Source organism: Balaenoptera borealis (assembly GCF_965194805.1).
Source record: "Balaenoptera borealis genome assembly, chromosome: 11".
NCBI lineage: Eukaryota > Metazoa > Chordata > Mammalia > Artiodactyla > Balaenopteridae > Balaenoptera > Balaenoptera borealis.
The window spans coordinates 72,987,206-73,014,195 of NC_138868.1; the positions used below are offsets into that span (position 1 = coordinate 72,987,206).

Consider the following 26,990-nt stretch of genomic DNA (forward strand, 5'->3'; position numbering starts at 1 on the left):
TACAATGAGCTGAGCAAGTATCAACTGTAATTTGATCCCAGAGTTTATGGAAAAAAATAACTGCACATACTCAACATGCACATTTAATAAAAATCTGTTTCAAGAAAAACATATCCGATAAACACAATTTAAGGCATATTTCACTGTTTGATTAACTTCAAATATGCAATCCTTTTGCTTTCTTCGTGCTCTCAAATAAAATGGGGGGGGGGGGGGAAGCAGCAGCCCTACTGCAGGGAAAAGAGGCTTGAAAAACAACTTTGATTGGCACTTGGCCTGACCCACAGAGGAAGAAAAACAGTTTTTGGACAAAGAGCGCAAATATTTGAGCTTGCTTACTTACATGCTTTCTTTCTTTCTTTTTTTTTTTAATATATAAAGAACAATCCTAATTGAACTGTATTTAGAGAAATTGACAAAAAACGGTGCCGTATTCATCTTAGTCTTTCAGTCCCGACGCATTTGCACAGCTCAGCAATTTTAATTCATTTGTACTGGACAAACAGAAGCACCTCAACTACTGTTTCCACTTAATGAAATGTAAAAATAGAGTCTCGAGAAGAATAAACTGATTATAATATTACCCAGTGGCGGCTGTTAAAGTCTGATTAAAAGCTTTTCTCAGTCTAAAACGACATCTTTTCACAGCCCCCTCACCCCACCCCCCTTAACGGAGCGAATAAGCCAAGTAAGCTAAACAATACTGGAGTAAACTTTCTATCAGTCACTCTGGGAAGCAATAAGCTGGTTGTGCGTCTGATTTTTCTGGAGCAACACCGGGGTGCTGGGGATGAGTAAGTGCTAAAAAGGGATAACTCACGTCCACCTCAGTCTCCACCTCCCCCAACCCCAGCTTGAGAAACTGTAACGTCGAATAGCATTTCCCATGGGCATAAAGTTCAAGCTGCTTTACCAGTTCCTTTCAGGATCGAACTGTAGCCACAAGAAGACCATCCAAAGAATGTAAAAAGGGAGTGTTCGGGGAAAGCGTGCAAGGAAGGCAGAAGCAAACGAATAAACAAAAACAACACCCGCAAGAGTTAGGCACAGCAAAGAGTGAGCCAGGTTCCTCTGGACCAGACCAGGCAGTTCTGATTTCACACCGACCTCCATCAAGAGCACTGGGAGGAGGATCGAACAGGTCCGTCCCTCCCTCCGCCCTGGGAGCAGGCCGGGGGTGGCAAGGTAGGGAGGTGAACGGAGGAACAGACCACAGGCACCCCCCGCGCCCCCAAATCCCCTGGGGACTAGCGTCTGTCCCGGCAGAGATCAAAAGCAGCAGCAGGCTAAACCCTCCACTCTCAACCCATGCACCCTTTTTGGGTCTCGGCGTAGGGAAGGTGCCCTGGGATCCCTTTGAGCCTTGCTCCAAGAGTGCGCCCCGGGGCCGAGCAGCCCGAGCCGCGGCCGGCAGGAAGCGCCCTTTTCGGCCGGACCCGTACCTTCCGCAGTACTTTCCGGCAGTTGGTACAGAGCAGGTAGTTGGCGGCGGCCGACGGGCTGCTGCTGCCCCGGTTCATCGTGGCTGCGGGCACCGAGGGCGAGGGCGAGGGCGGGCGGCGGGCTGGGGCCGGGCTGTCACTGCGGCCGCCCGCGCAGCTGAGGGGCCGGACCGTCCCCCAGCCGCCGGCCGCGCTTCAGTCTCAGCGTCCTCCGGGCGGGATGTCGGGATGGGAGGCGACGCCCCGAGAGCGAGCGGCTGCCCGAAGCGACCACCGCGGCGGCTGCCGAAGCGACGGCGGAGACGGTGGCGGCTGCTCCTCACCGGCCCGTTGTTCCACCCGCCCCCATCCTCCAGACCCCCGCCCCCGCCAGGCTAGGACGAGCAGCCGCCACCGCTGCCGCCGCCGCCGCCTCCGCCGCCGCCGCCGCCGCAGCGTCTCAGTGCGGCCCCGCCCCCGCCTCCCCACCACCTTCACCACCTCCACGCTCGGGCACCGCCCCCTCCCGCCAATCGGACCGCTCCGGCCACGCCCCCCGGGCGCTAACCCACAGCCAATGAGCAACTAGAGCCCGGCTGGGAGCTGCACCGGCCAATCAGAGAGGCCGAAGACGCCTTGAATCTCTGGGCAAGTTAAGTTTGTCTCCGAGGCTCCGAACTGAAGGGAGATGGCGGGTTAGTTAGGTAGTGGGGTGGGAGGGAATACAGTGTGCTGCTCCACCAATAGGAGGAAGAGGGTGTGTCATATGCAAATAACCCCGTGAAGCACAGCCCCTCCCCTAAGACAAGGCACAGCCCCTGCTCTAGGTCTCTGCAGAAATGGTGAGGGAATGAGATAAATAACTGGGAGCTAGAGCTCGCTAGTGGGTCTAAGACTGAGCTAAATATTTCCTGATTTCTTGAGAAAGGGTGGGGGTTGGGGGGAGCTAAAACGTTCTTACCGTCAGGGCAGTGGTTAGGCTTCCTCTTAACCAAAATCTTAGCTTAGCTATAAAGAAGACTGCAATCACGTAGCACTTTGCATCCAAGGATCTCAAAGAACTTTATGCATCATTTATCGTGAGCCCTGTTTTGCAAAAGACCAGTTACCTGAGGCTTCGGCAGCGGGTAGGGGATAGATGTTGAAGTATATTTGTACCATTAATCGAGTTAGAGGGAAGAAAAGACCCAAAACCTGTAGGTGAGCGGTTTCCTCCTCCATCTAAAGCCCCTTCTCGCAGTCTCTCAGCAACGAAAATTCCTTTATTTGTCCAGCACGAAAAGGCCAAAGAGACAGGGTTGTCTTCCACCCAAAAGTCCTTCTGAGGCAGCTGGTTAGATAAACGCAGAGCATGGAGCTCTGCCTGGGAGCGAAGGTTCAGAGAACAAATTGCCATTTAAAACTGTTGGGCTGGACCTGCCTCTTCCGAAGCTAAAAATGGATTTAGGATTTTGGCGTTCACGCTCTGGGGAGAGAACGCAGATGTAATTGGGGAAAGCTCAGGCTGGCAGGGTGTGGGGGACAGGCGAGTGGGGGAGCCAGGTCTCCCGAGGAGCTAGCAGCGCGCATGCTAGTCGAATGCTGGTTCCCGACGCGAGACGCCCCGAAACCTGCTCCCCAGTGAGAACAAAGGCAGGCTCCGAGCGAGAACCTGATTGGTGCCCGGTCCTCACCGGTGTCCTCCGGACCCCGGAGATAACTTGCTCTGCCCACTGGCGCGGAGCTCCGTGCGCACTGGCGCCCCAGCTCCCCACCCGGCCTTGGCCGGGACCACATAGGACTGTGCGTTATGACATCACCTGTTTTCGCTGTTGAGAACACGATCGGTATTCTCTGCTTCTCCTTTTTTACAGGTCTCTGGTGTACGAGGATTTGTGAAGGCCTGCAGTTGGCAGAATGAATCTGTGGAGATGGTTTAAAAGAACGGTTTCACTGGTTTGCATTTCTTTCTTTTCTTCCCTTTCTTTTTAAAAAAACTACCCTGGTTTCCTTAGGGATTCAGTGTAGTGTTGTGATGCAAAATCAGAAAGGTACACTTGGAGGAGCTAGCAAGTTTAGCATATCAAAGCTATTAGACCAAATTGTGTGGTTAAAACTGCCAATCTCCTCATTTTTCGACAGCTGCCTCCTCTCTGTCCCTTTTAGAGACCAACAGGCATAAACCAAGTCTACACAAGGAACAAAGGAAATGGAAATCTGCCAGTGTCAGGTTTAAATAGATTAAAATAGACTGGAAAACCCCCAAAGGGTCTAAGTTATGTGGTTAGGTAAATGTGTTGATCCATTTAACTAGTGATAGCTAAAGTTCTCTTGGTGCTGTGCAGATTTATAGAGCCTAGAATAGCAATGGCATGGGGAAGGTGTATAACATGCAGTTAGAAGAAACTGTAAAAGCAAGAAGATTCAGCAAAGGGAGAAATTACTACGTACACTTCAACGCAGAGATCCAAGAAATCCAGGGAGAAAGGAAGTCTCAGTTGTCCTAAGAACTGAAACACATATGTGTCCCCATTTAGTGGTAAATATCTTGAGTTATATTCCTGGCTTGTAAAGCAGATTTTATGTGAATAAATTTTAAAGGAAAGGAGAAATTGAAGGATGAAGTGAATTTTTGTGCAGAGACTGAGTTTTCTCAAACAGTATTTTAACTTCAAATTATTTTCTATCATATACTTTTTATATCCTTTCCTTCTATTTAATAGCTAAAATTCTTTCACAGTGAAGTCCTTTAAGTTCTTCCATAACTAAATCTCTCAAGAGGGAGGCCAAGAGAGGCCAGCCCTATACAATTATACCCTCTAACAAAGATTGCTAAAAGGAGGTTTTAGAGGAATCTCTTCATTGATCCATGGTCATATACATGTATGTGACCAAGTGATGGCCCTCTCCACCAAATCCTCCAAACTGTTATAACATTGTCTATACTGTCATTTATTTGGCAGTCAACCATGTACTGCACTGTAACATTTCTTCTATTGAACCACGATATATGTGTCTGTGTCCCACCCCTGAAATCTCCAATCCAGTAACTCATTCTCAATACACAATGACCACCCTTTCTTCTGGTTCTCACACCCTCAGTCCCATCATCCTTCTTCTACCCTCTCACGGTAATGTTCAACTTCTGGACCCTTCCTTTCTCTTCCGTTCCTCACCTGACCTCCCTTTCTTTCCCAGCTAGCCTGGATACCAGAAGGAGACTGTAACTTAGAGAATAAGTGACTTGCAAATCCTGGATCGCATTGTTAGTTAAGAGGGAAGGAAACAAAAGCCCATTCTTTGAACTTTGTACAGAGCAAGGAAAAACTCCGCCCCTTTTGTTGTCTGGTTGATCTAAAACAAGAAAGAACTTTAGGAAAGTAGGATCTGGGTGAAAATTAACAACCAATGTGGAGCACTACTTTTTAATTACAAAATGAGAATGACACTTCATTAAACATTTTACATCATTTAAAAATAGTTTTTGCTTGTTTTGAACTATTTTTTTTTAAATGTGACTTTTTTTTCCTAGTTGTGCATAAAATCACATGGCTTGGACGTACCATAAATTATTTAACCATTACTCCACTATGGAACATGTAGGTTGTTTCCAGTTTCTCATGATTATAAATAATGCTCTGATAAGCTTCCTCATATGTAAGTTTCTGGCAGCATCTTTTATTCCTAGATATGGAATTTCTAACCTAAAGGATATGAATATGTTTTAAGGCTTTTGATGCAATTTGCTAAAAGATTTTGTGGAAAGGTTTAACCAATTTGCAACCAACTCACAGTGAATAAGAGCACAGGGGAGAGAATCATTTGAAAGCACAAATCTGATCTGTCATTCTCCTACAGAAGGCCAGTCAATAGTCCACTTACCTCTACTTCGAATGCCCTCTATCTCTTTCTCTTTGAAAGATCTCCCGGTAGAAATATGCACTTGCCAAAGCATCCAAAGTGCTTTCCTATACCTCTTCCTTAGCATCAAGCTCAATACTGAAATGATTGGTTCAAATTCTATGTTCTCATTAGACTGGTGAACCCCTTAAGGGCAGGGATGGACTACATTCACTTATTCACTCCCAACTCCTAGCTCAACCAACTTTAAGAGAAGGGCTTAAAAAATCTTGGAGAAAATAAGGAGTTTTCACTCTGACTTTCCTCAGTACACCATAAGTTCTGCTAGAACATCTCTTTTGAATCTCTAATAACAGCTACAGGAACTTATAAAAGGATCCCAATACATATTTGTGAATTGAATGGTACAAATCAACTATTGTTGCAAAGCAGAGAGATTGGATTCGTGTCCTTATCTGTCACCAGTTCCTTCTCTGACATTGTACATAATGATCATAACTGGGACTTGCTATCTCTTTTATAAAATGAAACTTCCTACCACAAACCAAGGGTGTAGGGAGGGAGGGTTGAGGCACATTTTTATGCTCGGCGCTTTTGAAAGAAGATACCCTGTTAGTAACGTGCTGTGACTTTTGGACTTAAAACTGTTTACTTCTCTAGATATTCTCATTCTACTGACCTAAGAATGGGCCCCTTTATAGTTCCTAAATAAGGATTCGATTGAAAAAAATCAATTACTAAAGATATTTTTTAAATTCCATTTCTTGAGACAATAGGTCATTTTCTAACCTTTTGCTTCCTCAGACTTCTTTTTCTTTCCCCTGGGGGCACCCAAAGCCTTTGGATTTCAGGGAAAGTCCTGCATTATTTACAAATTTGCAAATACTGTAATTTGTTTTGTGCACAAAGGAATTTGTACTTCACACAATTATAAGTTGATTGCTCCCTTTGAGCTGTTCATTAGATTCCTGCGGCCCAAGACCAATACTACTCCAAAGGAGAAATTAAGAAGATCTGATCCAAAAAGACCACTGCTTGAGTGCCCATTCCCATCCCACCCCCTCCATCACCCACCTCCACCGAGAAAATTATTCTTACCTAAGCTCATTTTTCAAAGAACAAATATTCCACCAACATCCAAATTTCTGTCGGCTTTCTCTTCTAACTTCCTATTTCAGAGTTTCCTGCATTTAACCCCATGTAAAGCAGACTGCAAAGGCGAGCGAGACCCTCAGATGTGGGTTTGTTGTTGTTTGTTTGGCCTGCAAGATGTTAGCCAGCACAGTGCTTTTTAAACATTGAAATACTTTAAATATTTATAATTTAGGAGATTTTGCGCCTCCCGCCCCCAAATCTAGATTTCTGGCGTCTCTTGAAAATTTGTCAGATCTGATCACACTGGACCCATACTGCCACATGGCAAGCGTCTGCTGGAACCCAGTACCTGCTATTTGGGTTTGGACATGCACTTTCTAATTTACCAACATCTCTGTCACTCTTTTGGGTTCTATTTTGCCACTTTATTTACATTATCTTCTTGATCTTTGTAAGGATTCGCCACCTCTATAAACTGTCTCCAGCACCTAAATACCTAAATTACTGATCTGCTGACTGTCCCTCTTAACTTTATCATAGAATATGAATTGAAAAGAAGCTTGTCATCTCTTGGCTATAGCAAAAGTTGAGGAAAGGGGTCAGATGTAAAGATTATCATGCTATGTAAATCAACTATACTTCCATAAAAAATATATATTTAAAAAAGGAATATCATGATGGATAGCTAGGTACCCTGACGTGTGTGTGTGTGTGTGTGTACACAATGGGAAGGATAGTTGTCTAAGAAGGGACTATTATGTCCTTTACACTCTTCACCCCACTCCTTATTCTAAGTCTGCCCGCATCCCCATTCTAATTGTAGCTTTAGGAGAAAGGGACCAAGGGGAATGTGGCAGTAGTAGAAGGACCATGAGAGTGTTTTCTTTTTTTTTTTTTTAACTTTTACTTATTTATTTATTTTTTTTAATTTATGGCTGTGTTGGGTCCCCGTTTCTGTGCGAGGGCCCTCTCCAGCTGCGGCAAGTGGGGGCCACCCTCCACCGCGGCGCGCGGGCCCCCCACCATCGCGGCCTCTCCCGCTGTGGAGCACAGGCTCCAGACGCGCAGGCTCAGTAGTTGTGGCTCACGGGCCCAGCCGCTCCATGGCATGTGGGATCTTCCCAGACCAGGGCTCGAACCCATGTCCCCTGCATTGGCAGGCAGACTCCCAACCACTGCGCCACCAGGGAAGCCCGAGAGTGTTTTCTTTGATGGGCATTATCACATGGAGACTAAGAGCCTGGGCTCTGGAGTCAGATATGGATTTGAGCACTGACTTTGCCCCTTACTAGATATATGACCTTGGGCAAGTTACTTACTGTCTTTAGGTTTCAGTTTCCTCATCTGTAAGACTGAGTAATAATGCTACCTCCTCAAAGAGTGATTGTGAAGATTGAATGAGATTAACACACTGTAGTGTTCAGCAAAGTGACTAGAACATTGCAAGCCCTCAGAAAATGTTTGCTGCTAGCTGCCACAATACAAAGGATGTTATGTTCTCTACGTACTGTGTGACCTTGGTCTAGTTACTTAACTTTTCTATGTCTCGATTTTTGTCATCTGAAAAGAGGATATTAATATTAGCTTAGTCATAGAGTTGTTTTGAGGATTAAATAAGCTATATGTAAAGCACTGTAAGACAATACCTAGCATATAAGAAATGCTATATAAATATTTACTATTATTATATACTGTGGTCAGGAGATCTTTTTTATTTGTTTCTTTTTTTTTTCTGTGAAGATCTTTGATTTTCAAGGTACTTCTCAGAAGGGAATGTAGGGTAGTAGAAATAGCAATGGACAGAAAGTCAGAGGACCCAGGGTTTAGTTCAGTAGTGCTGTAAACGATGCGATTTTGGGTCTCAGTTTTCTTATCTATTAAATGTGGAAGGGTGATTAAGTAGGGTCAGGGCCAAATCCAGATTGTAGGAAAATTGAAGCTTATATAATGTGGGGACCTGCCTTAATAAAAGAATATAAAACTATGGATGCAAAATTATTTATGAAACCAAATACTTATTTAAAATCAGCAATAGAATCAATAAACTTTAAAAAGTTGAAAATACTATAAACATCACAAAATCCAAATAAATAACAGATCTCTATTAATTAACTACCTGACACAACCCTGTATTACTTTTTTCCCTACATATTTTGGGCTGTATATTTTGAATTCCTCTTCATATGACAATGATTTTTGAAATGTTATCTTCGATGGAGAAAATAGAAAGGTAATTCAATATTTTTCTCTAGTCTAGTGCCCTAGGATACTTATGCATCATGAAATGTCCTCCAACCTACATCTTCGTGATCTGATGCATGTAAATTGGCCTGGTGGGCGATAGAAATATTCCTAGAACCCATTCTTACGTTGGGACAACTCAAAACAACAACCACACACTGAAATGACTGTGATCTTGCTCTCTCTATATAACGCGCCAAACCCAAGCTAAAGGTGTCTGCATCTTAACGTTCCCTTAGCCAGAATAACAAAAATACACATGGCTTCCCAATTCTTCCAGCATGAAGAAGAGTTTGAAAGAGGTAACTTAAGTGAAAAGAGACTATGGTCTTTACCAATAATGGTTAAAATAGCTTGCTTTTGAAATTTAATTAAGAATATGACCACGTGAACACATTGCTCTGGCCTCTCCAAGGGCCTTGGAAGGGGCCAGTGCTAGTGATGGACACTAAAGTTTAAATTTTAATAAATTTGTGGTTAATCCGTGTCTGAGAATTGCAAAGACCTTTCCAAGCTCTAAAATTCTGTGAATTTGTTTTGTCTTAGGATTTCCATGAGAATCTAGTGCAAGCAGGATTAGTAGGATAGGAGAAGTAGGAGAATTTCTGCAAGTAAGCAGGGAGAAAGTAAAAGCAGCTCTAGTCTCAAAAATCCCCAGAGTTGCCTTGGTTTTCCTTTGTTCCCTTATTTCTTCTGTGAGTCTGTTCGTCTCCTTGATAATCTAAATTCACTCTCCCCAATTCTCAATATCCTTCTTTCAGATGTAAGGAAACTGAGATAGAGAAATAATTTTATATATTTTAAGGAAAGATCATTGTGAAATATGCTGGCTGTCTGGGTGTTAGAAAGGAAAGTGGGTGAATAAAACAAAAATCCACATGAGAGTGAAGGAGTTTGGGAGTAGGATCCAATTAATAAGAGCACAGAAGAGTTATAATTTTTAGACTTGGATATCTTAGATGACATAGTATTCTATTGTGAAGGATTTGCAGTAAATCAACATGTAGAACTGATTGAAGGGACCCTTAGAAGGAAACAGTCTATACTTCAACTTTCAGGCCTTCTGAAAGTGACAATTACATACAGACTTGGAGCATCTTCAGGGATGAATCTTATTCATCTGAGTATTTCAAGTACTTGGAACCTAAGAGGAGGTGCTTGAAAGTGCTTGTTGGATGAAATGGTTGGATGTATTAGAGTTTGTTAACTGGAAAGCGAGTACACATATTTTTACCAAATAAAATTCCCAAGTTGTCTTAAAACTGTAAAATGATTTTCATGCAAAGGTAAAATTTCCCTTGTTAGCAAGAAGCAGCTTTCAACAATTATATAAATGTAACAAACACAGCAATTTCAAAGATAAAATGTTGGCATTCCCACATGAGCTGCAAGCTTGGAATCACAATAGCATCTTGTAAGATTCTGGAAGGCTGCAACTTTGCAAGAGTATGCTTTGAAATACATGCTGTACAGATAGTCTTTTATTTGCTCATTTATTTATTGGACCCTCAGCAAGTAGTAAGTCCTGGCGACAAAAAACTAACAAAATATAAGTTAATAATCTAATAGTGAGACTGGGGTATAATTTCTGCATTGGTGTAGAAGATAAATAGAAAATGGAGAAGAGAGGGTAAGAGAATTATTAGCAAAGAACTCAGAAAGCTCCTTTGAGCATTTATGCCTGTAACTGGATGCCTTAGTGGTAGTGATGGAGACACATGATGCAGAATTCTTGCTGTGTCTCCATGCAATTTACAATGTCAACAGGAGGATAGGATTAACCCTTATAAATACTAGAGAACAATACAGAAGAGTATATAATGAAATCACCTTTTAATTCCATGTTCATTACTCAATTCATTCCCGCAGTCACACATTAATTTCCTCAACATATGTCTTTGGAGTACTTACCATGTGCCAGGCTCTTGGCTAGCCATGGAGATAAAGTGATAAACATGAGAGTCAGGGTCTTACAGAACAGATAATCTAGCAGAGAAGATGGACTTCAAACAAGTAATGCCAATATGTAATGAGTATTACAGTAGGGAAAACACAGGAAGGGAACATAGAGCAGGGGAATCTAACCTGGTCCTGGCCTCCCTGAGGAAGTAAAATGGAAACCCAAGTGGCGGGGTGTCCACTGTTTCTGACAGTGACTCCCCATATTCCAGCCAGTAGGTCCTTTCCATCTGCAACTCTCATCTTGTTGTTTCAATTCTCCTTTTAATATAGTTCCTGTTCCAGTTATAAAACTCCTATGAATCCTGACTTTTTACAGTACAGTAGACAAACTTTTATGCTGGGAGCAATCCTCCTTTCTTTTTCTAAGAAGCACTATCCCTATTTAACTTCTTTTTCCAGATTAAAGAATATCATTTAACATCATTATTTCACACTTGACATTTCTCACTCAGGCCACCACCATGATGAGTTCCATCTGTGCATGTGCAAGTTAAATGTAGGCACCATTTCTAAGAGGTACATCTATTTTATCTCTCTTAAGACTCTGAAGTATTTGAAGGTAATCCTCATATCTCTAACCTATTTTCTCTAATCCCCACAACATCCATGGTAATGATACTATAATCATAATAGATACAGTGATAGAAGCAACCACTACCACTTACTGAATGCTTACTATGTACCAGTCATTTTGCAATATCCTATATACATTATCTTACCTAATATTTATAAAATGCCTATGAAATGGTTATTATTATCTCCATTTTTCAAATGATTTATAGGGATTAAAAGTTTGGTCAAAGTCACAGTTATTACAAGACATTTGAGATTTGAACCCAGATTTGCTTGATGCCAGTGTTTATAGTATTATTCAATCCTGCCTTGGCATTGTACATTCAGAATATTGTAAATATTCTTTGAACTAATTCTCTGTGATAGGTTACCAAACTGTGAGGTCCACTGACTTAGATCTCCCAACATCCACCAAATACAGTGTGGGCACCTCCAGTAGTTGTATTCCTACTGAGATCAATGCTATGGGAGTAGGAAAAGAAATACGCATTATTCCCTATTCTAATATTTTATTGCCCACTGGCATGTTACTCTAAAATAAAACTAAATGATCCTGGGATGTGAAAAATACTTTTGTTGACACTCTAAGTTGAAGTGCCAAATGTTTTGATATATAAGTCTGATGATTCCTAGGCACTTGGTTAGTCATGAAGGTAAAGTGATGGATGTAATGGAGATAAAGTTGAGGGAGAGGGGAGAGGAAAGAAGTAAGTTGCCATTGCTCCTCTTACATGCTGTATCAAGGATGGTCCGGGTCCATTGTGATTGGTTGAGATTAGCTCCTCTAAGAAAGAAGTTGAATGAACTGGTTTTCACATAATCTGCCAGTGAACTAGAGATCTTTATCTCAACCTGTCCCATCCAGATTCTCCTCTAAGGAAATCTTTCTGCTTGTGGCCTCATTCTACACAATGGTGCTCTATACTGTGTGTTTGCCCCTTGTCTCAGATGAGTGGACCAAGGGGTAGATGCTTGCTGGAAGACAGACATTCTGTGACCTGGCCAGCCATCTGGATGGACTAGCTTAAAATGATGATCTGGGCCGATCAGTTGCCTTTCTGGGAAATTCAGCAATTGGAAAGTAAGGCACCAGGCCAGTTGGCAGCAAAGTCAGATTGTGAGAGGATGTCATGAACCATATGGACGCTAAAACTATGAAGGGGCAGAACAGATAGAGAGTAAAGGTTGAGGAAGCTGGTTGGAAAAGAATCATAGAGACAATGCACAGAAAGAAAGCGAAGACATTAAGACACTGGTATTTAGAGGTGCCTTCGATCCTGGGTGTTTCCAGTTCTGGTCCCTGCTATGTATCCCTGTAACCGCCCCTACCCCTATCTGAATCTCCTTCCACCACTAATTTTGTGAAGTAACTTGAGTGCGCCTGTTTCTTTCAATCAAAAGAGACTAAAACCATCTTCCTTCCCTTACATGTCAAGCACTTACAAATAGGAAGTATTACTCTTAGTTCTCGTTAGTAAATGGATGTGAAAAGTCAGACATTCAAAAGAAAGAACTGGAATGCGCTGAGCCAGAAAACCGCATTTTGATTTTTGCACATAGAAAATTTTTACGTTTCATTAAGCATACGTTTCATTAAGAAAGTCTGCTCTCAAACTTTTTAGAACGTTTTGTGTTCCCAGTTGGAGAATGGAGATCAGTAATCTATTAGCCGAACTGCTTCTCTCCAAGTTTAATGTCAAAGTGATTCTAATGTGTCTACGTGAGCAACTGCCTGTGAAGAAAACTTTGAGAGACAAAAGGCTTTCTCCCTTTCCACTCTTTATCCTTCATTCAGACCTCATGCCTGCTGGCCCAGTTTAATGATTTTCTAGAGTTTTTGAACCAAAAAGACTTTTTTAAAAAGTAAAAAGAGAAATCAAAGTTAAATGTCCTTGAATGTTTCCAAGAACTAAGTAGTTAGTCAAGAAAAAGATAAAGTGAATGAGGGCAGCTTTGTGTCAGTTTGCAGGTTAAAGATCACTGTGGTGGTCTTTATGAAATACAAAGGGGACCAGGCATATAAATATGAACAGCTATAAATGTTTTAATTTGACTCAACTTGCCAGGTGAGGAATGTGCCTCAACAAGTGATTTGTTTCCGTAGGGCCAATCACTAGCCTTGGAGGAGCTCAACTCAGCTAACCAGAATAGATCTGGAATATTCTTGGTTTCCATTCCTGTGCCTCACATGCCTTGTCTCTGCAGGAGCCGCTGCTTATTCATCCCTTTCTAAGTCTCTCTCTTTCTCTCTCTCCCCTCCTTCCTCCCTTCCTTCCCCCTCCCCTTCCCTCTTTCCCTCTTTCTCCCTCTTCTGCCCTACCTGCCCCCTTCCTCCTCCTCCCTCTCCTCTTCTTCTTTTCTCCTCCTCCCCCTCCTGCCCCCTCCTCCCCCTCCCCTTCCCCCTCCCCCTCCTCCTCCCCCTCCTCCTCCTCCTCCTTCTTCTTCTTCCCTTTCCCCTTCTCCTTCTCTCTCTCTCTCTCATTTATATTGGGCTTATTCTGAGCTCAGCCACCCTTGAACCCATTCTCTATCTTGTAGGTAAAATAGTTCTTAGGGTTTGCTAAGACCTTGGAAAATAAAGGAGGTACTTCACCTGACCAGTGAGGACTGTTTTTGCCACACCTTTGGAAACTTTGTGGATGGGAAATTAAAGGAAGTGGTGCTTCTCCCTGGGCCATACTAGAAGGGTTGTGGTCGTGTTGGACTTGCTGTTGATGCAGTAACTCTACAGTTATTTCTGTATACTCAAGGCCTGTCGCTTTGCATTTTCTGTTTCTTCAAGAAGACATGAACATCTAGAGAGTCACATGTCTATGGGGAATTGGAATGCTGAGGAATGGAAACAAATGGAAATATATTACACAAGTGGAACTTCAGCTGTGACCTGAAATGTATTACCTAAGAACTCTGTACGGGTGAAATTTTTTCTATCTCGGTATTGTATAATCAAGTCACTGTTCAAAAACTCTTCAAATTTCATTTTTTAGTACTTACTTTGTAGGGTTTTTTGAGGATTAAATGAAAAAATTTATGTAAAGTGCATAGAACAGTGTCCCTCCTATTATGAGCACTCAATAAATGTTAGCTATTATTATTTTTAAAATTTTTCATACAACAATAATTGTTCAATAGCAATTGAAATTTACTTGAATTTTAATGTTTGGGTTCTCTGATGCCATTTACCACTGTTTGTTTTGATTTAAAAGGGCCTCAAGTACTTGATAACATGCAAGGTTGATCATCAAAGCATCTTTATTACACTTGTGTTCGCAAAGTACGTTTTGGTCTTCTTTTAGTTAGTCTGTTCAATCACATTACAAGATAGAGAATTCTGTGTCAGAGAGCCTGTGGGAAAATGAAGAACCTAAGTGTCTGGAGAAATTAAATGACCACAATGTAACCCCCATTCTAACCTCTCTCTAGATGAAGATGAAGAAAGACCATCTTCTCTGGGCTCTCACGCGTATTAGGTGAGGACTTGGGCTCTCACGCGTATTAGGTGAGTGTATGCGTCCACACACATGGATATGGGCTTGGGCTCTCACGCGTATTAGGTGAGTGTATGCGTCCACACACATGGATATATGCCTTTATGTGTCCTGCTCTCAACAAATTCTTTTTTTTTTTTTGGCCGTGCCTCGCAGCTTGCAGGATCTTAGTTCCTCATAGTTCCTTGACCAGGGATTGAACTGGAGCCCCTGCTTTTGGAAGCACGGTGGAGTCCTAACCACTGGACTGCCAGGGAATTCCCAACAAATTCTTTTTTGCTAAGCTAGAGATAGTGGGTCATAATCATTCCTTAAGTTTTTTTAAAAAATTATTTATTTATTTATTTATTTATTTTTGACTGTGTTGGGTCTTCATTGCTGCACATGGGCTTTCTCCAGTTGTGTTGAGCAAGGGCTATTCTTCGTTCTGGTGTGTGGGCTTCTTCTTCATTGCAGTGGCTTCTCTTGTGGAGCATGGGCTCTAGGTGCACAGGCTTCAGTAGTTGCAGTGTGTGGGCTCAGTAGTTGTGGCACACGGGCTTAGTTGCTCCATGGCATGTGGGATCTTCCCGGACCAGGGATTGAACCCATGTCCCCTGCACTGGCAGGCGGATTCTTAACCACTGCACCACCAGGGAAGTCCCATTCCTTAAGCTTTTAACTGAAGAACTGCAGTTTGCCAGTTAATGAACGGGACGTATCATCCCCATTTAAGAGCTGGAGTTCTAAGATAGAGTGCCTTGGCTCTTGCCATCAAGAGCTTTGCCTACTAGCCAATAGCTAATGATTCTCAGTTTTACTCTACAGGAGGTAACTACCTTTAGGGAGATGGACAAAATCACAAAAGATAATATACTTCATGTATTCTGTATGACTCTAGAAGAACCTAACCATACTATAAATAGGTCCGGTTTTTTTTAAATATAGGTCTGGGCTGAGAGGGTCTTCTGGGAGGTGTAATGGGCAGGATATATAAAGCATGGACCAAGCCATGGATTCTTTCCTCTTTGCCTTTTACAATTACCCTCTGTTTATAGAAACCTATTTATGAGTCTGCCTTGGTCATCAGGCAAAATGCCTTATTTATTTCATGGTTGCTTACAAAACCAAGGGCCGAATCTACAGGATATTTATACTGTTGTCTATCATAGCATTCACTGGGAGAAGAGATAAGCGATTCATCTGACAAAAATATTGCGGCTTGCAGATTCTGAGTGCACGAGAAAGAAGTCGCCGCATTACCATGTCATAAGACAATGATTTTGTTCTCCTGAACAAATGATGTAACTCATTTAGGTTGATTTCACCTTCCTCAGATGTCATGAACATAATTTTTGCTTTGTCACTATAGTTCTTAGTTGCTTGTGCAGTGACATCTCAGGTAAAAAGGGCCTGAAGCAAAGTCTGAGTTGGATCCTCCTGAGAACATCAAGAAGATTTTCTCCCCTTTTTCAAAGAACTAAGGAGTAGATTTAGCCAGACAAGGATAAGGTTCTAGATGTGGAGGGTAACAAGGAGTGGTAAGATTTTTCTAGGTGGAAAAAGCAAAGGGAAGGCAGATGCTTGGGTGTGTTGGTGGCCTAATTTCTGTAGCCCTGGAGCTGCCCAAAGTATCTTCAGAGTGAAGACCAGCCATCTGAGCCCCGAGACAGGACAACGACCTGGGGGTGAAGAGCGGCTCTAGCTCCACCTGCCAGCTCCTGAGCCAGCTCCGTGCCCCCTCAGCTTTGTTCTATTTGCTCTTTATCTTCAGGGCTTCATTGACATCATTCTACCCTATTTCAGAGTGAGATTAGGTGAATTCCTCAGAGCCCATGGATCCCGGTGACATGTTAGCTACACCAACTTTGTATCACCTCTGCTTCTCCAGAAGCAGATTCAACAAGATCACATGATTTTTCAGAGCCTTTTAATGTCTCTTGCCTTTGGCGTGTCACTTATCTGACCTACTTCCAATTTTTCATGTTCCAATCTCCCATCCCTTTTATTTCATCTGACTCTTTCCCATATCATCAGCCCTACTTTCTGCTCCCTTCTCACTAGAGCAAACTGCCAACCCCAGTACCTTTGCTCTCTTGTTCACATTCTCCTCAAAAGTCACCCAAAGTATCCTGGAAGCAAAGGAGAAGAGCTTAAACTATTTTTTGCAGTGGAAAGCCTAGAGATGACTTACCTAAGCATGGCCTATTTGCTGCTTGATGTAGTTCATGCTCTGGCCAGGGGGAAGGTATGGTGGGATTTTGCCCAGGCACACTTTGGCCATTCTGTGTTTTGTGCTGCCCATGCTGAGTCAGCTATTGTTGAAACAAATGAAGGCAAGTATCCTTGAGGAACAGTGATGGAGGCGTGGGTGACATTCATGTAGATAATAACCTTTCAGGTTAGCTCTGGTCCTGCCCATGAACAGAATCTCAACCCCAGCCAAATCCTTCCAAAAGCAAAGATCATTTTCGTCGTAGACTGTAAGCTCCCTGAGGGCACATATCTCTGTCTGAATTCTTTTCATTCATGTTTCCCAGGTGCACAGAATGGAGCCTGTCCCATTGTAGGTGCCTGAGAAGTCTTTGTTAATTTGAATTCCCGCCCGATGGAATTGTTACTCTAGTACCGCATTTCAGCAAGGCTCTTCTCGATCAAATAGCACAATATCAAACAGGTATGGCAGAGTCGATTTTAATATGCTAATTCATATACACAAGGGAAAAAAAGATCGTTGTAAATATCATGGGCTTTGAATGAACGTGAGCTTCTGAGGGCTGTAAATGTATTTCAGAGAACAGGGCTAAAAATGGAGTAGAAATGTACTAAATTTTAAGGAGCATCTGGAACATGAAGGGTAGCTGATAAAGAGAAAATTAAGCTTTTTAATTATAGAAATGTGAAATTGATAAAGAGTTCCCTGTTTATCTGAAACACCACGTTTTCCTAGGACCTTAATATTATTATTCCTAAAAAGCGGGGTCAAGGGGGGTTTAGACTAGATAAAATTCCCTCCAATTCTAAAAAGTTGAGACTATAATTATAAATCATCAAAAAATATAAAAAATAAATAAAACTGATGTCTTTATTCTCTCTTTTGGGAATGAGTGTAGCCCTAGAACAAAAAATCTTAACCTGAAGTGTATGGTTGTACTTCCTTGTATGTTTGAATTCCCTAAAACCGTGCATAAAAATTTTATATGTGTGCATTTTTTTCCCCTGAGGAACAAGGATCCATAGTTTTCATCAAATTCCCAAGGTAGTTTGAGACCCCAAAACCTTATAAGCCACTGGATTATAACATTTTAGGTTGTCTCCTTATAAGGCTTGAAATAACACTTTCTATGTGTCAGGCATTATGCGAAACACTTTATATGTATTACCTCATTTAACTGTAACTTCACAAGACTGCTGCTTTTCTGAGAAGTTAACTTTCTCAAAGTCTTACAGCTGATAACTGGTGAAGCTGGGACACCCACCCAGGCTGAACCAGAATGCCATGCTTTTATTCATTACATAGAACTACCTTCTTTTTGGGAGACAGAACATTTTCCCCAAACCAGAGCCTTTTCAGTCTTAGCCATTATTTTCCCTGTAATTCATCTTTTATATTTATTTAAGAACTGCTTTCTAAGCACCCTAAACCCTTTATACACCCAGGGAGCATTCCTCTGTGGAACTAGCTTTCTAAAGCACTGAAGCAACCCTCTCCAGACCACTCACCTCTGTTCTGTTTTTTTCCATTGTACAACCAGGCTGCAGTAAGCATAATTTTGTCTTAACTCTCTATTCTAAACTCAGGTCTGGCCACGTGGCACTAATGGACAACCCATACATTTGGAGAGACTCCAAGAAATCCATCCCAAGCACTGAATGGTCCTGGCCCTGTTCCAGAATTTCACTAACCTTCCACAAATTGTGATTCCAGACACGTTCTTACCTTGGCCCCCAGGATAATGGAAGCCACAAAAGAGACAGAAATTAAAATGTCAGCCCAGCTGGGCCCACAGCAATTACAATGGAACCCATTGCCTCTTCGATCACCTGAGTGTAGCACATCTGTGCCTCCTGCAGAAGGGATAGCAAAATAATCCAGAGCAGTTATTTTAGATGTCTCTCTTTTTTTTTAAATTATTTATTATTTATTTATTATGTTTATTTTTGGTTGTGTTGGGTCTTCGTTTCTGTGTGAGGGCTTCCTCCAGTTGCGGCCAGTGGGGGCCACTCTTCATCGCGGTGCGCGGGTCTCTCACTATCGCGGCCTCTCTTGTTGCGGAGCAGAGGCTCCAGACGCTCAGGCTCAGTAGTTGTGGCTCACAGGCCCAGTTGCTCCGCGGCATGTGGGATCTTCCCAGACCAGGGCTCGAACCCGTGTCCCCTGCATTGGCAGGCAGATTCTCAACCACTGTGCCACCAGGGAAGCCCCTAGATGTCTCTTTAACTCAGTGTTAATACAGTTGCTACTTAACAACAGCAACTAAGATTTTAATAAGCGACAGGAAAATTTTTAAAAACAAGGTGAGAAGCAGAGCTCAGAATTCTGATGAACTTTGTAATTCAGCAACCACTGCCATCACTCAAAACCTAAATAACCTGAAACATATGATCAAGCCTGGAGCGGCAAGTAAAAGAAAGTGTTGTTATTCTCTGCCTGAGAAAAGAGTATCACCCAAACCTTTTCACCTACTGCAGATTCTGAAAGATGAGTAGTATGCCATGTCACTATGGACAGAGAAAAGGATGTCCACAGCCAAGGTGACATCTGAGAGGTCATATACTTTGTGGGATCATGATAGAAGTTCAAAACATCAACCTGAGAAAAATAAGTGAAACTGATGACCAAGTGGGAAGTATGGGTGGCACAAGGGATTAAATGGTGTGGGAATCAAGACATTGCTAATCTCCTCACTTCCTCCTTTTTTTATTCTTTATAGACCCAGCCACTGATAGGAGCTACTGATTTCACGTGAAGTGATCTGCTGCTTTTTGTGCTCTGAAGGTGCTGATTTCCAGTGTCTGCAGTGTTACATCCATGAGTTCTTCCAGCTTTGAAACTGAGCGCTCCAAGCAAGAGGATCCCTTTTCTTCTGCTGCTATGCCAGGGAAACATTGAGATTACTTTGGCCAAAATAACATTTCAGCCAGTTGACATCCTAACTCAGAGAGGCAGCTAGTCGTGTTAACAAAGAAAACGATGTTTGGTCATAAAGGAGTGTGATGAAACTTTCGCTTTATCTTTTTCTATCTCAATACAAACATATGGAGACGAGTTATTTTCTTAAAGTACTTGTCACCTGCTTTGTGATTGTCATTTTACTTGGCTGCCTTCTCTGTGAGATTATAGGCTTCATGAGGACAGTTTTCCTCCTCATTGTATCCTCAATACAGTAACAACATTTTTTTTGAAGAAGTGAATAAAGAAAGTCAACGCAGAAAAAGTCTTCTAGTCTATGTTATAGGAATAGTGAAATCTTTTTAGGTTAGTAAAATGTGGGTTGAATTGCTCAGGAATTTTTAATAACCAGTGGTTGTCAGCTGAATTTATATTATGGGCAAATGTAATACTGAATGCAGTTATAAGTTCTGGAATAGGGACAAGTGTTCAGGCCGCGGTGGCTAAGTGCTGTTTTTGTCCTCCAGCTCTTATTTTTCCTTCTGGTAACTCTTAGCCAGTGTTAGTCTAGGAAATTGCCCCCTCCTTCACCCTCAGTCCCATCTTATTCTCCTCCCACAGGTATACTTGGTCCTATACTGGTAGGTGACCCTCTGTGTACCAGAGAACTGTCTTCCCGGGGCCACTGGGCTTTGTTCAGCTACAGTTCCAGCTGGTCCTGTCAGAGGACCGTGTCCTTTCTTTGCTTTGGGGAGAAGTGAGCTGGAGCTGTGTGTGGGGTCTCTACACTGAAGCCAACAGAAGAGAAAGTGGGGAGTGGGGAGATAAAGGGAAAGAGGGCGGGAGAGAGAGGGTCCTGATGACATACATCATTAGAGGCAATAAATCACCCACAACTTAACTTTTTTCTGTCATTTGCCACAAAAATAACTCTAACTGGTCCAGAGAATGTGTTGTGTTACTTTGTTTTTATCTTGGTAAAAGAAAGAAATCATTTAGATGGCTCCTAGACGAAGTGCGGTTTGGTACATCTTGGTCTTGTTAGGAAATTCATTATTTTAATGGACCGAAATCTCTGCCTTAGATATAATGTTGGAGCTTCGGGAGCTACAGGTAACTCCGGATGCGTGTGTGCTCTCTTCTACCTGACAGCTCCGTATGAAGAGAGCTATTATGACTCGTTTGTTCATTCATTCAATAAATATTGAGCACCTACAATGTGCAGGCACATCTTTTCTTCAGGATTTATGTTTAGACTGTTCTTTGAACTGTTTCTCATGTCACGGGGATTCTGGACCAGTACTGGTGTGCCTTCCTTAGAAGGACTCCACTGTGTCAAAGCATCACCTTTAAAATATGGCATCTGGAGCAAAGCATGATAACATCCATTCATATGTGTTAAACATGCCTTAAGTGTCCCATGTGCCAGGTGTAAGGGTAACAAGGATGGGTGAGAAAGTTTTGTGCTTAGAGGACTCACTGCCCAGAAGGAAGAGGCTGCCCTGTAGATAAGACAGTCCAGCATAGACAGCTACAGTGAAACCCAAATTGTAATAGGGAAGAACAAATTACTTTAACCTTCGTATTCTATTGCTTTTGCTACAAGTTAATCACTAAAGGGATGTTGCCTATAGCTTCAGGTATACATAATGGCTCATCTCTGAGAACCCTGCCTCCCATATGATGAGCGTTAAGCTAAAATACCTTTGTTTAGCCCACAGGAAACCTCCTGACCAGGTCCACCTGTAAATGGCTACAGGAAAAAAGAAGTTAACACATCCTGGAACCAGGACTTTACCCCCTCTCCTTTTAGTATTAAGGAAGCCTGAATTTAACTCAGGGAAGATGGTTCTTTGGGACACTAGTCCACCATCTTCTCAGCCTGCTGGCTTTTCAGATAAAGTCTCTACTCCTTGCCCCAGCAAACTGTCTCTCAATTTATTGACCTGTCATGTGGGGAGCAGTACGAGCTTGGACTTGGTAAGAAAATGAGGGAGCTGCCAGTTCTCCTTGGAGAGGGGAATCCTTGGAAATGCTTCCCACCAAGGGGAGGTAATTCAGAGTATGAGTGTGGACTTCTGACAGGCAGATGGAGCAAGGGGAGGGGGAGGGTATTTCTGGGAGAGTCAGCAGCCTGAGCAAAGGTAGGGAGGAATGAAACAGCCTAGTGAGTCCGTGGAACTGCAAAGGCTTTGATAGGTCAGGAGTGTGGGATATGAGATTGGGGTACAAAAGAGGTAGGTCAGAAAAGTAGGCAGGGTAGAGCCTTGAACGTCATACTGAGGAGCTTAGACTATTTTCCTACAAGGTGACAGGGAATCTCTAAAGTTTTTAAAGAAGAGGGACAACATGATGGGTTTACATATTAGAAAGACACTTTGAAGGTGTCAGACCCAGGGGTTGGACATCTAGGAAACTGAGGCAGGAAGAACAGTTGGGAGATCAGATCATCTGGATAAGAGATGCAAAAGGATTCCATTAAGGCAATAGCTGTAAGGATGGAAAGAAGGGGATGGATTAAAGGCAGTGGGGACACGGGGACAAGCTGTGCTGTAAGACTTGGCTACTCAAAGTGATTCAGAAGACCCGTAACATCAGCATCACTTGGAAGAAAAGCAGGTTCTCGGGCCCCACCCCACACCTACTGGATCAGAATCCGCAGCTTAACAAGATCCCCCAGGTCATTCATTCATTCATAGGCACATTAAAGCTTGAGAAATACTGGTCTGGGTACCTGAGATTCAGTGGTGAAGACACAAGACAGCTGCACCTTCATGGAGTTCACACTTTTGCATGGGAGGCAGATCTGAAACAAGAATTCCATGGTCAACATTGGAGGATGATGGTGATAAGTGCTAGAAAGGGGACATATCAGGAACTTGGACATGCCCAGGGCTGGGGGGTTCAGGGGAGGTTTCCCTGTATAGGTTACAGTGAAAAGCCAGGGTGAACCAGGAGAAGCAAGTGGAACACATGTGTATACGTATGAGGGGGTGGGGTGGAGTCTCCCATCAGAGACCAGGCTGGAAGGGACACTGGGGCCTTGGAGGAATGAAAAGCGCTGGAGCAGCGTGTGAGGATAGAGGAGGTCCTGTGAGGTGGGGCTGGAGGTCAGGTGGGAGATGGGGTCAACTTGTCAATCATGCAGAGGATTCTGATTTTTATTGCAAGAAGAAACTAGGAGGAGAAAGCCCAGAGCAGTATCAGGAAGGTGGTACATAGGAGGAGAGCTGATAGTCTTCCCTGATGGTTCTGACCAAAGCCCATTCGTTCTTGGAGACTACTACTTTGGGCTCTTTAGTTCTGACTCCATTTAAGAAAGTTTTACAGAGCTCACACTCTGTATTAGGTCCTATGCAAGGCAAGGGAGGGGTATTTAATATTTAAGATGTGATTCCTGTCCTCAAGGATACCGTAGTTTAGTAATGACGTTTTGCTTTGTTAAAGAAGCTTGCAGTCAGACCAAGAAGGACTTCCAGTTAATCATTCCCTAAGTCTTCCCATATAGGCTGCTTCTGAGCCAGTTTTCACTCTTTATGTTCTTATGTATATTTTTATACAAAATTTCACATTTTTTCTTGGTTTCAGGCCATCCTCCCAACCTGCGATATCTTTTTGAATCTTGCTTTGGTCATCAATTTTCTAACTCTCTCTCCCAACTTTATGCCACGTGCCAATCTGATGAATACGTCCTCTTTTTAAGAAAACTTAAGACCCTACATTAAAAATTGGTGACAGGTGTCAGAGGGACCTTAAGCCTCTTAGCACGGTAGTAACAGAGTTTCCCTTCTGGGTGATTATTGACTGATTAATCAGTACATCTTGGGCACCTTATAGTATTTTTTCCTGGGAAGAATCTCTCTATCTTGTAGCTAAAGTGCACTATTTATGGGAACCCACAGCACCTGTGAATACCTGTGTCACAGTATTTGTAACATGGCATTTTAATTTTGTTACCTCTCTGACCATCATCACGGGGCTGCTGTTTTACTCATCACCATATTCCCAACAGCGAGCACAGTGTATTGCATATGGTGGGCACTCAATACACACTTTATTCAGTGACTTAGCCTGCATAATTTTTTATGAATTTTCAGAAACAGCCAGGCTATTTGATACATTTCAAGGATTGAAATATAGAGTTTAGCCCTCCAGACCTTTCCCAGGTCTGTGGCCAGTTTAGCTCTACACGGGTCAGTAACAAGGCCTCACATTCATTCCCCAGAGTCGGCGCCACAGTATCATACCCTTTGCTTTCTGGAACATTTCCTGATATTTCATAAAAGTTTTTAGTGTCTTCAGTTTATCCTAGAGATTCTGCAAGTGATGCAGTGAAATCTGGAGAAAAGAGATGTGTAACCCCTTCTGCACATAACTAATCCCCCAATTTCATGGGCAGGGTATGTCAGCCCCATACTGAGAGTCAGATAGGTAACAAAATTAAAATGCGATACCACACATACTGTGATGTGGGTATTCACAAGTGCTATGGATTCTTATAAAGAGTACACTTATCTCTAGCTACAAGATAGGAAGACTCTAGGAAAAAAATACTGTATGGTGCCCAACATATTGGCTGGATTTTGCCAACAGAACTTTGGTTAACAGGTATACCAAATATAATGACAACCATGGTTTAATTTGGCAAAGGTCATTAATAACAACAATCAGGGACTTCCCTGGCGGTCCAGTGGCTAAGACTCTGCGCTTCCAAGGCAGGGGGCACGGGTTCGATCCCTGGTTGGGGAACTAGGATCCCACATACTGTGAGGCCAAAAAAAAATAAAAAATAAAAAATAAAAAAATCCTTCTTTTTGATGTTAATCATCTAGACAAATTTATAGTTTTTCATATTATCCCTGCATGTTTCATATTTTCTTTTATTTATTTTTTGGCCTCATTGCACGGCTTGTGGGATCTTAGTTCCCCAACCAGGGATCGAACCCAGGGCCTGGCAATGAGAGTGCCAAGTCCTAACCACTGGACCACCAGCGAATTCCCGCACTTGTGTTTTTTAACCATGGGATACTACAGATAACTCATTTTTGAAATTTGCTTTCATTAATACCTTGCTACCTTGATTTTTTCTAATTGTACCTGAAATTCTGTCAGTTTGGCAAAAGTACTTGGTAACCTGTTGGTGGGAATGTAAATTGGTAAAGCCACTGTGGGTAACAGTATGGAGGTTTCTCAAAAAAACTACAAATAGAACTACCATATGACCTAGCATTTCATCTCCTGGGTATATATCCCCTACAAAAAACGAAAACACTAATTCGAAAAGTTACACGCACCCCAGTGTTCCTAGCAGCAGTATTTACAATTGCCAAGATATGAAAGCAACCTAGTCTCTATCAACAGATGAATGGAAAAAGAAGATGTGGTATACACACACACACACACACACACACACACACACACACACACGAATATTACTCAACCATGAAAAAGAATGAAATGTTGCCATTTGCAGCAACATGGATAGACTTAGAGGGCATAATGCTAAGTGAAATAAATCAGAGAAAGACAAATACTGTATGATATCACTTATACATGGAATCTAAAAAATACAACAAACTAGTGAATATAACAAAAAAGAAGCAGACTCACAGATACAGAGAACAAACCAGTGGTTAGTGGTCGGGAGAGGGAGGTATTGAATACAAACTACTGGGTGTAAGATAGGCTACAAGGATGTATTGTACAACAGGGGAATATAGCCAATATTTTGTAATAACTCTAAATGGAATGTAACCTTTAAAAATGGTATAAGAAATTAAAAAAAATACTTGGTAACATTTATTGGGACTTTTCTACACCCCACATCCCAGTTCTGTAATATGGATTTCACAGGCATTATCTTATTTAATCCTCATTTATAAGAGGTATGTATATGAATATTCTTGACTTATTAAAAAAATGACATAAATGGGGGAGATTAAATTGCCTACACATTTATATTGCTTTCTGTCCTTCCTCCCAGGCTCCTGGTGTGTTGCAGACCTGAGGTTTGAATGAGGCCTGATTCCAGCACCCAGACTCTTAAGCCAGCACACACAATTCTGCAAAGGGCCCAGAGACTTAGAATGCTGTGCTAGAAGTGCCCTTTGAGACTGTCTAGCTTAGAACATGATGTACACTTATGGACCTGATTCTCTCTATCACTTTCTAGACAAAATGACCCTCCCAATGGAGAGTGACAGGCTGAGCAGGGGGATGGGTGGAATGGGAGAAGGAGGGTGACTCTAGCTCCTGGGATGCCAGGAGAGGACTTTGATGTCCAAAGCTCTGGAATTGGATGGATATCATACAAAATTCTAAGCCTACATTAATGTATTACTTCAGCAAGAAAATACTTGTTGAATAATTAAGTGAGGTTGGAATCTCATTTTAGCTTTGACTGCCATCAACTAGCTATGTGGCCAAGGATTTTTTTCCCAAACATTTACTGTCTTAACTGTGCATTTTTAAAGACATACATTTCAGGCAAAAGGATAGCAGGAGCGAAGGTGTGCTGTGTTCACAGAACAGAGAGGGGACATCTGGATGTCAGAACTGTCTAGGTTCACTCTGGAGTGTCCATGAGACCGATTCTATTTTTCAATATGAAAAATTATTTGTTACCTTAAAATAACCCAGAAAGATAAAAATCAATAAGTTTGTACTTTCACAGGCAGTGAAAACATGAACATCTGAGCAGTGTGAAACGAAGCCAGTTTCAGAGAGAGCATTTTGCTGAAATCGAGAGTGACGTGTGTGCATCAGTCACACACAGCAAGCGAGAGACAGGAGGATGGAGGGGGACACATGGTCCCACAATGTCCCCAGAGGGAAAAAGGCAACTCTTGGGAAAATGATAGAAGCATGTAAAGTCCATGAAATCAGCTATGTCAGTTGTGAAACATAAGTCCTAGTGCTATGTGTTTGGGGGCTGCAGCCACAAAGATTGAGAGAGAAAATAAAAACTTACACTTTGGTGTCTGAGTCATCTGTGCCCCTCACTCCCACGTTCCCTCCTCCAACATTTTTGTCTCTTCAGCCTTTGTTGAAGGATTCTGTCTCACTGAAAAATAAGGATGGGGGAGGGAGAACTGTTTTCACCTGAGCAAACCAGGGGCTCCATGTTTTTTTTTTTGCTCTGCTTATGTAAAAGGAACTTAGGGAAGCTGAACTATTTCAAATGGGTATGAAAAGTTCAAGAGAGAAAGGCTTTGGAGCAATGAATGTGATGAAAGAGAAATCTGTGCCAGGCAAGATGAAAGCCAAGCAAAGAGCAGT

General features: G+C 42.4%; 2 protein-coding genes across 3 annotated transcripts in view; one reads left to right on the top strand and one right to left on the bottom strand.

Annotated features, from left to right (window-relative positions):
- Nucleotides 1–1,778, bottom strand: part of SESN3 (sestrin 3) — a 73,673-nt gene extending 71,895 nt beyond the window's left edge. The window contains exon 1 of one of the 2 annotated variants that reach the window (XM_082339970.1): nt 1,443–1,778. In XM_082339970.1, the coding sequence (XP_082196096.1) occupies nt 1,443–1,520 (78 nt within the window). In that variant the 5' untranslated portion in view covers nt 1,521–1,778. The remainder of the gene's footprint in view (nt 1–1,442) is intronic. The other variant, XM_082339969.1, reaches the window with a different exon arrangement.
- Nucleotides 1,516–26,765, top strand: LOC309604947 (uncharacterized protein). The gene is made up of 5 exons (XM_082340061.1): nt 1,516–3,356; nt 13,915–14,602; nt 17,140–17,276; nt 18,401–18,475; nt 19,534–26,765. Exon 1 carries the CDS (start codon nt 1,663–1,665, stop codon nt 2,008–2,010), a length of 348 nt encoding a protein of 115 aa, XP_082196187.1. The 5' UTR covers nt 1,516–1,662; the 3' UTR covers nt 2,011–3,356; nt 13,915–14,602; nt 17,140–17,276; nt 18,401–18,475; nt 19,534–26,765.
- Nucleotides 26,766–26,990: the final 225 nt, after the last annotated feature.

What these genes read in the sequence shown, in the direction of transcription:
- LOC309604947 (XM_082340061.1), top strand. Translation starts at nt 1,663, where the DNA reads ATGTCGGGATGGGAGGCGACGCCCCGAGAGCGAGCGGCTGCCCGAAGC.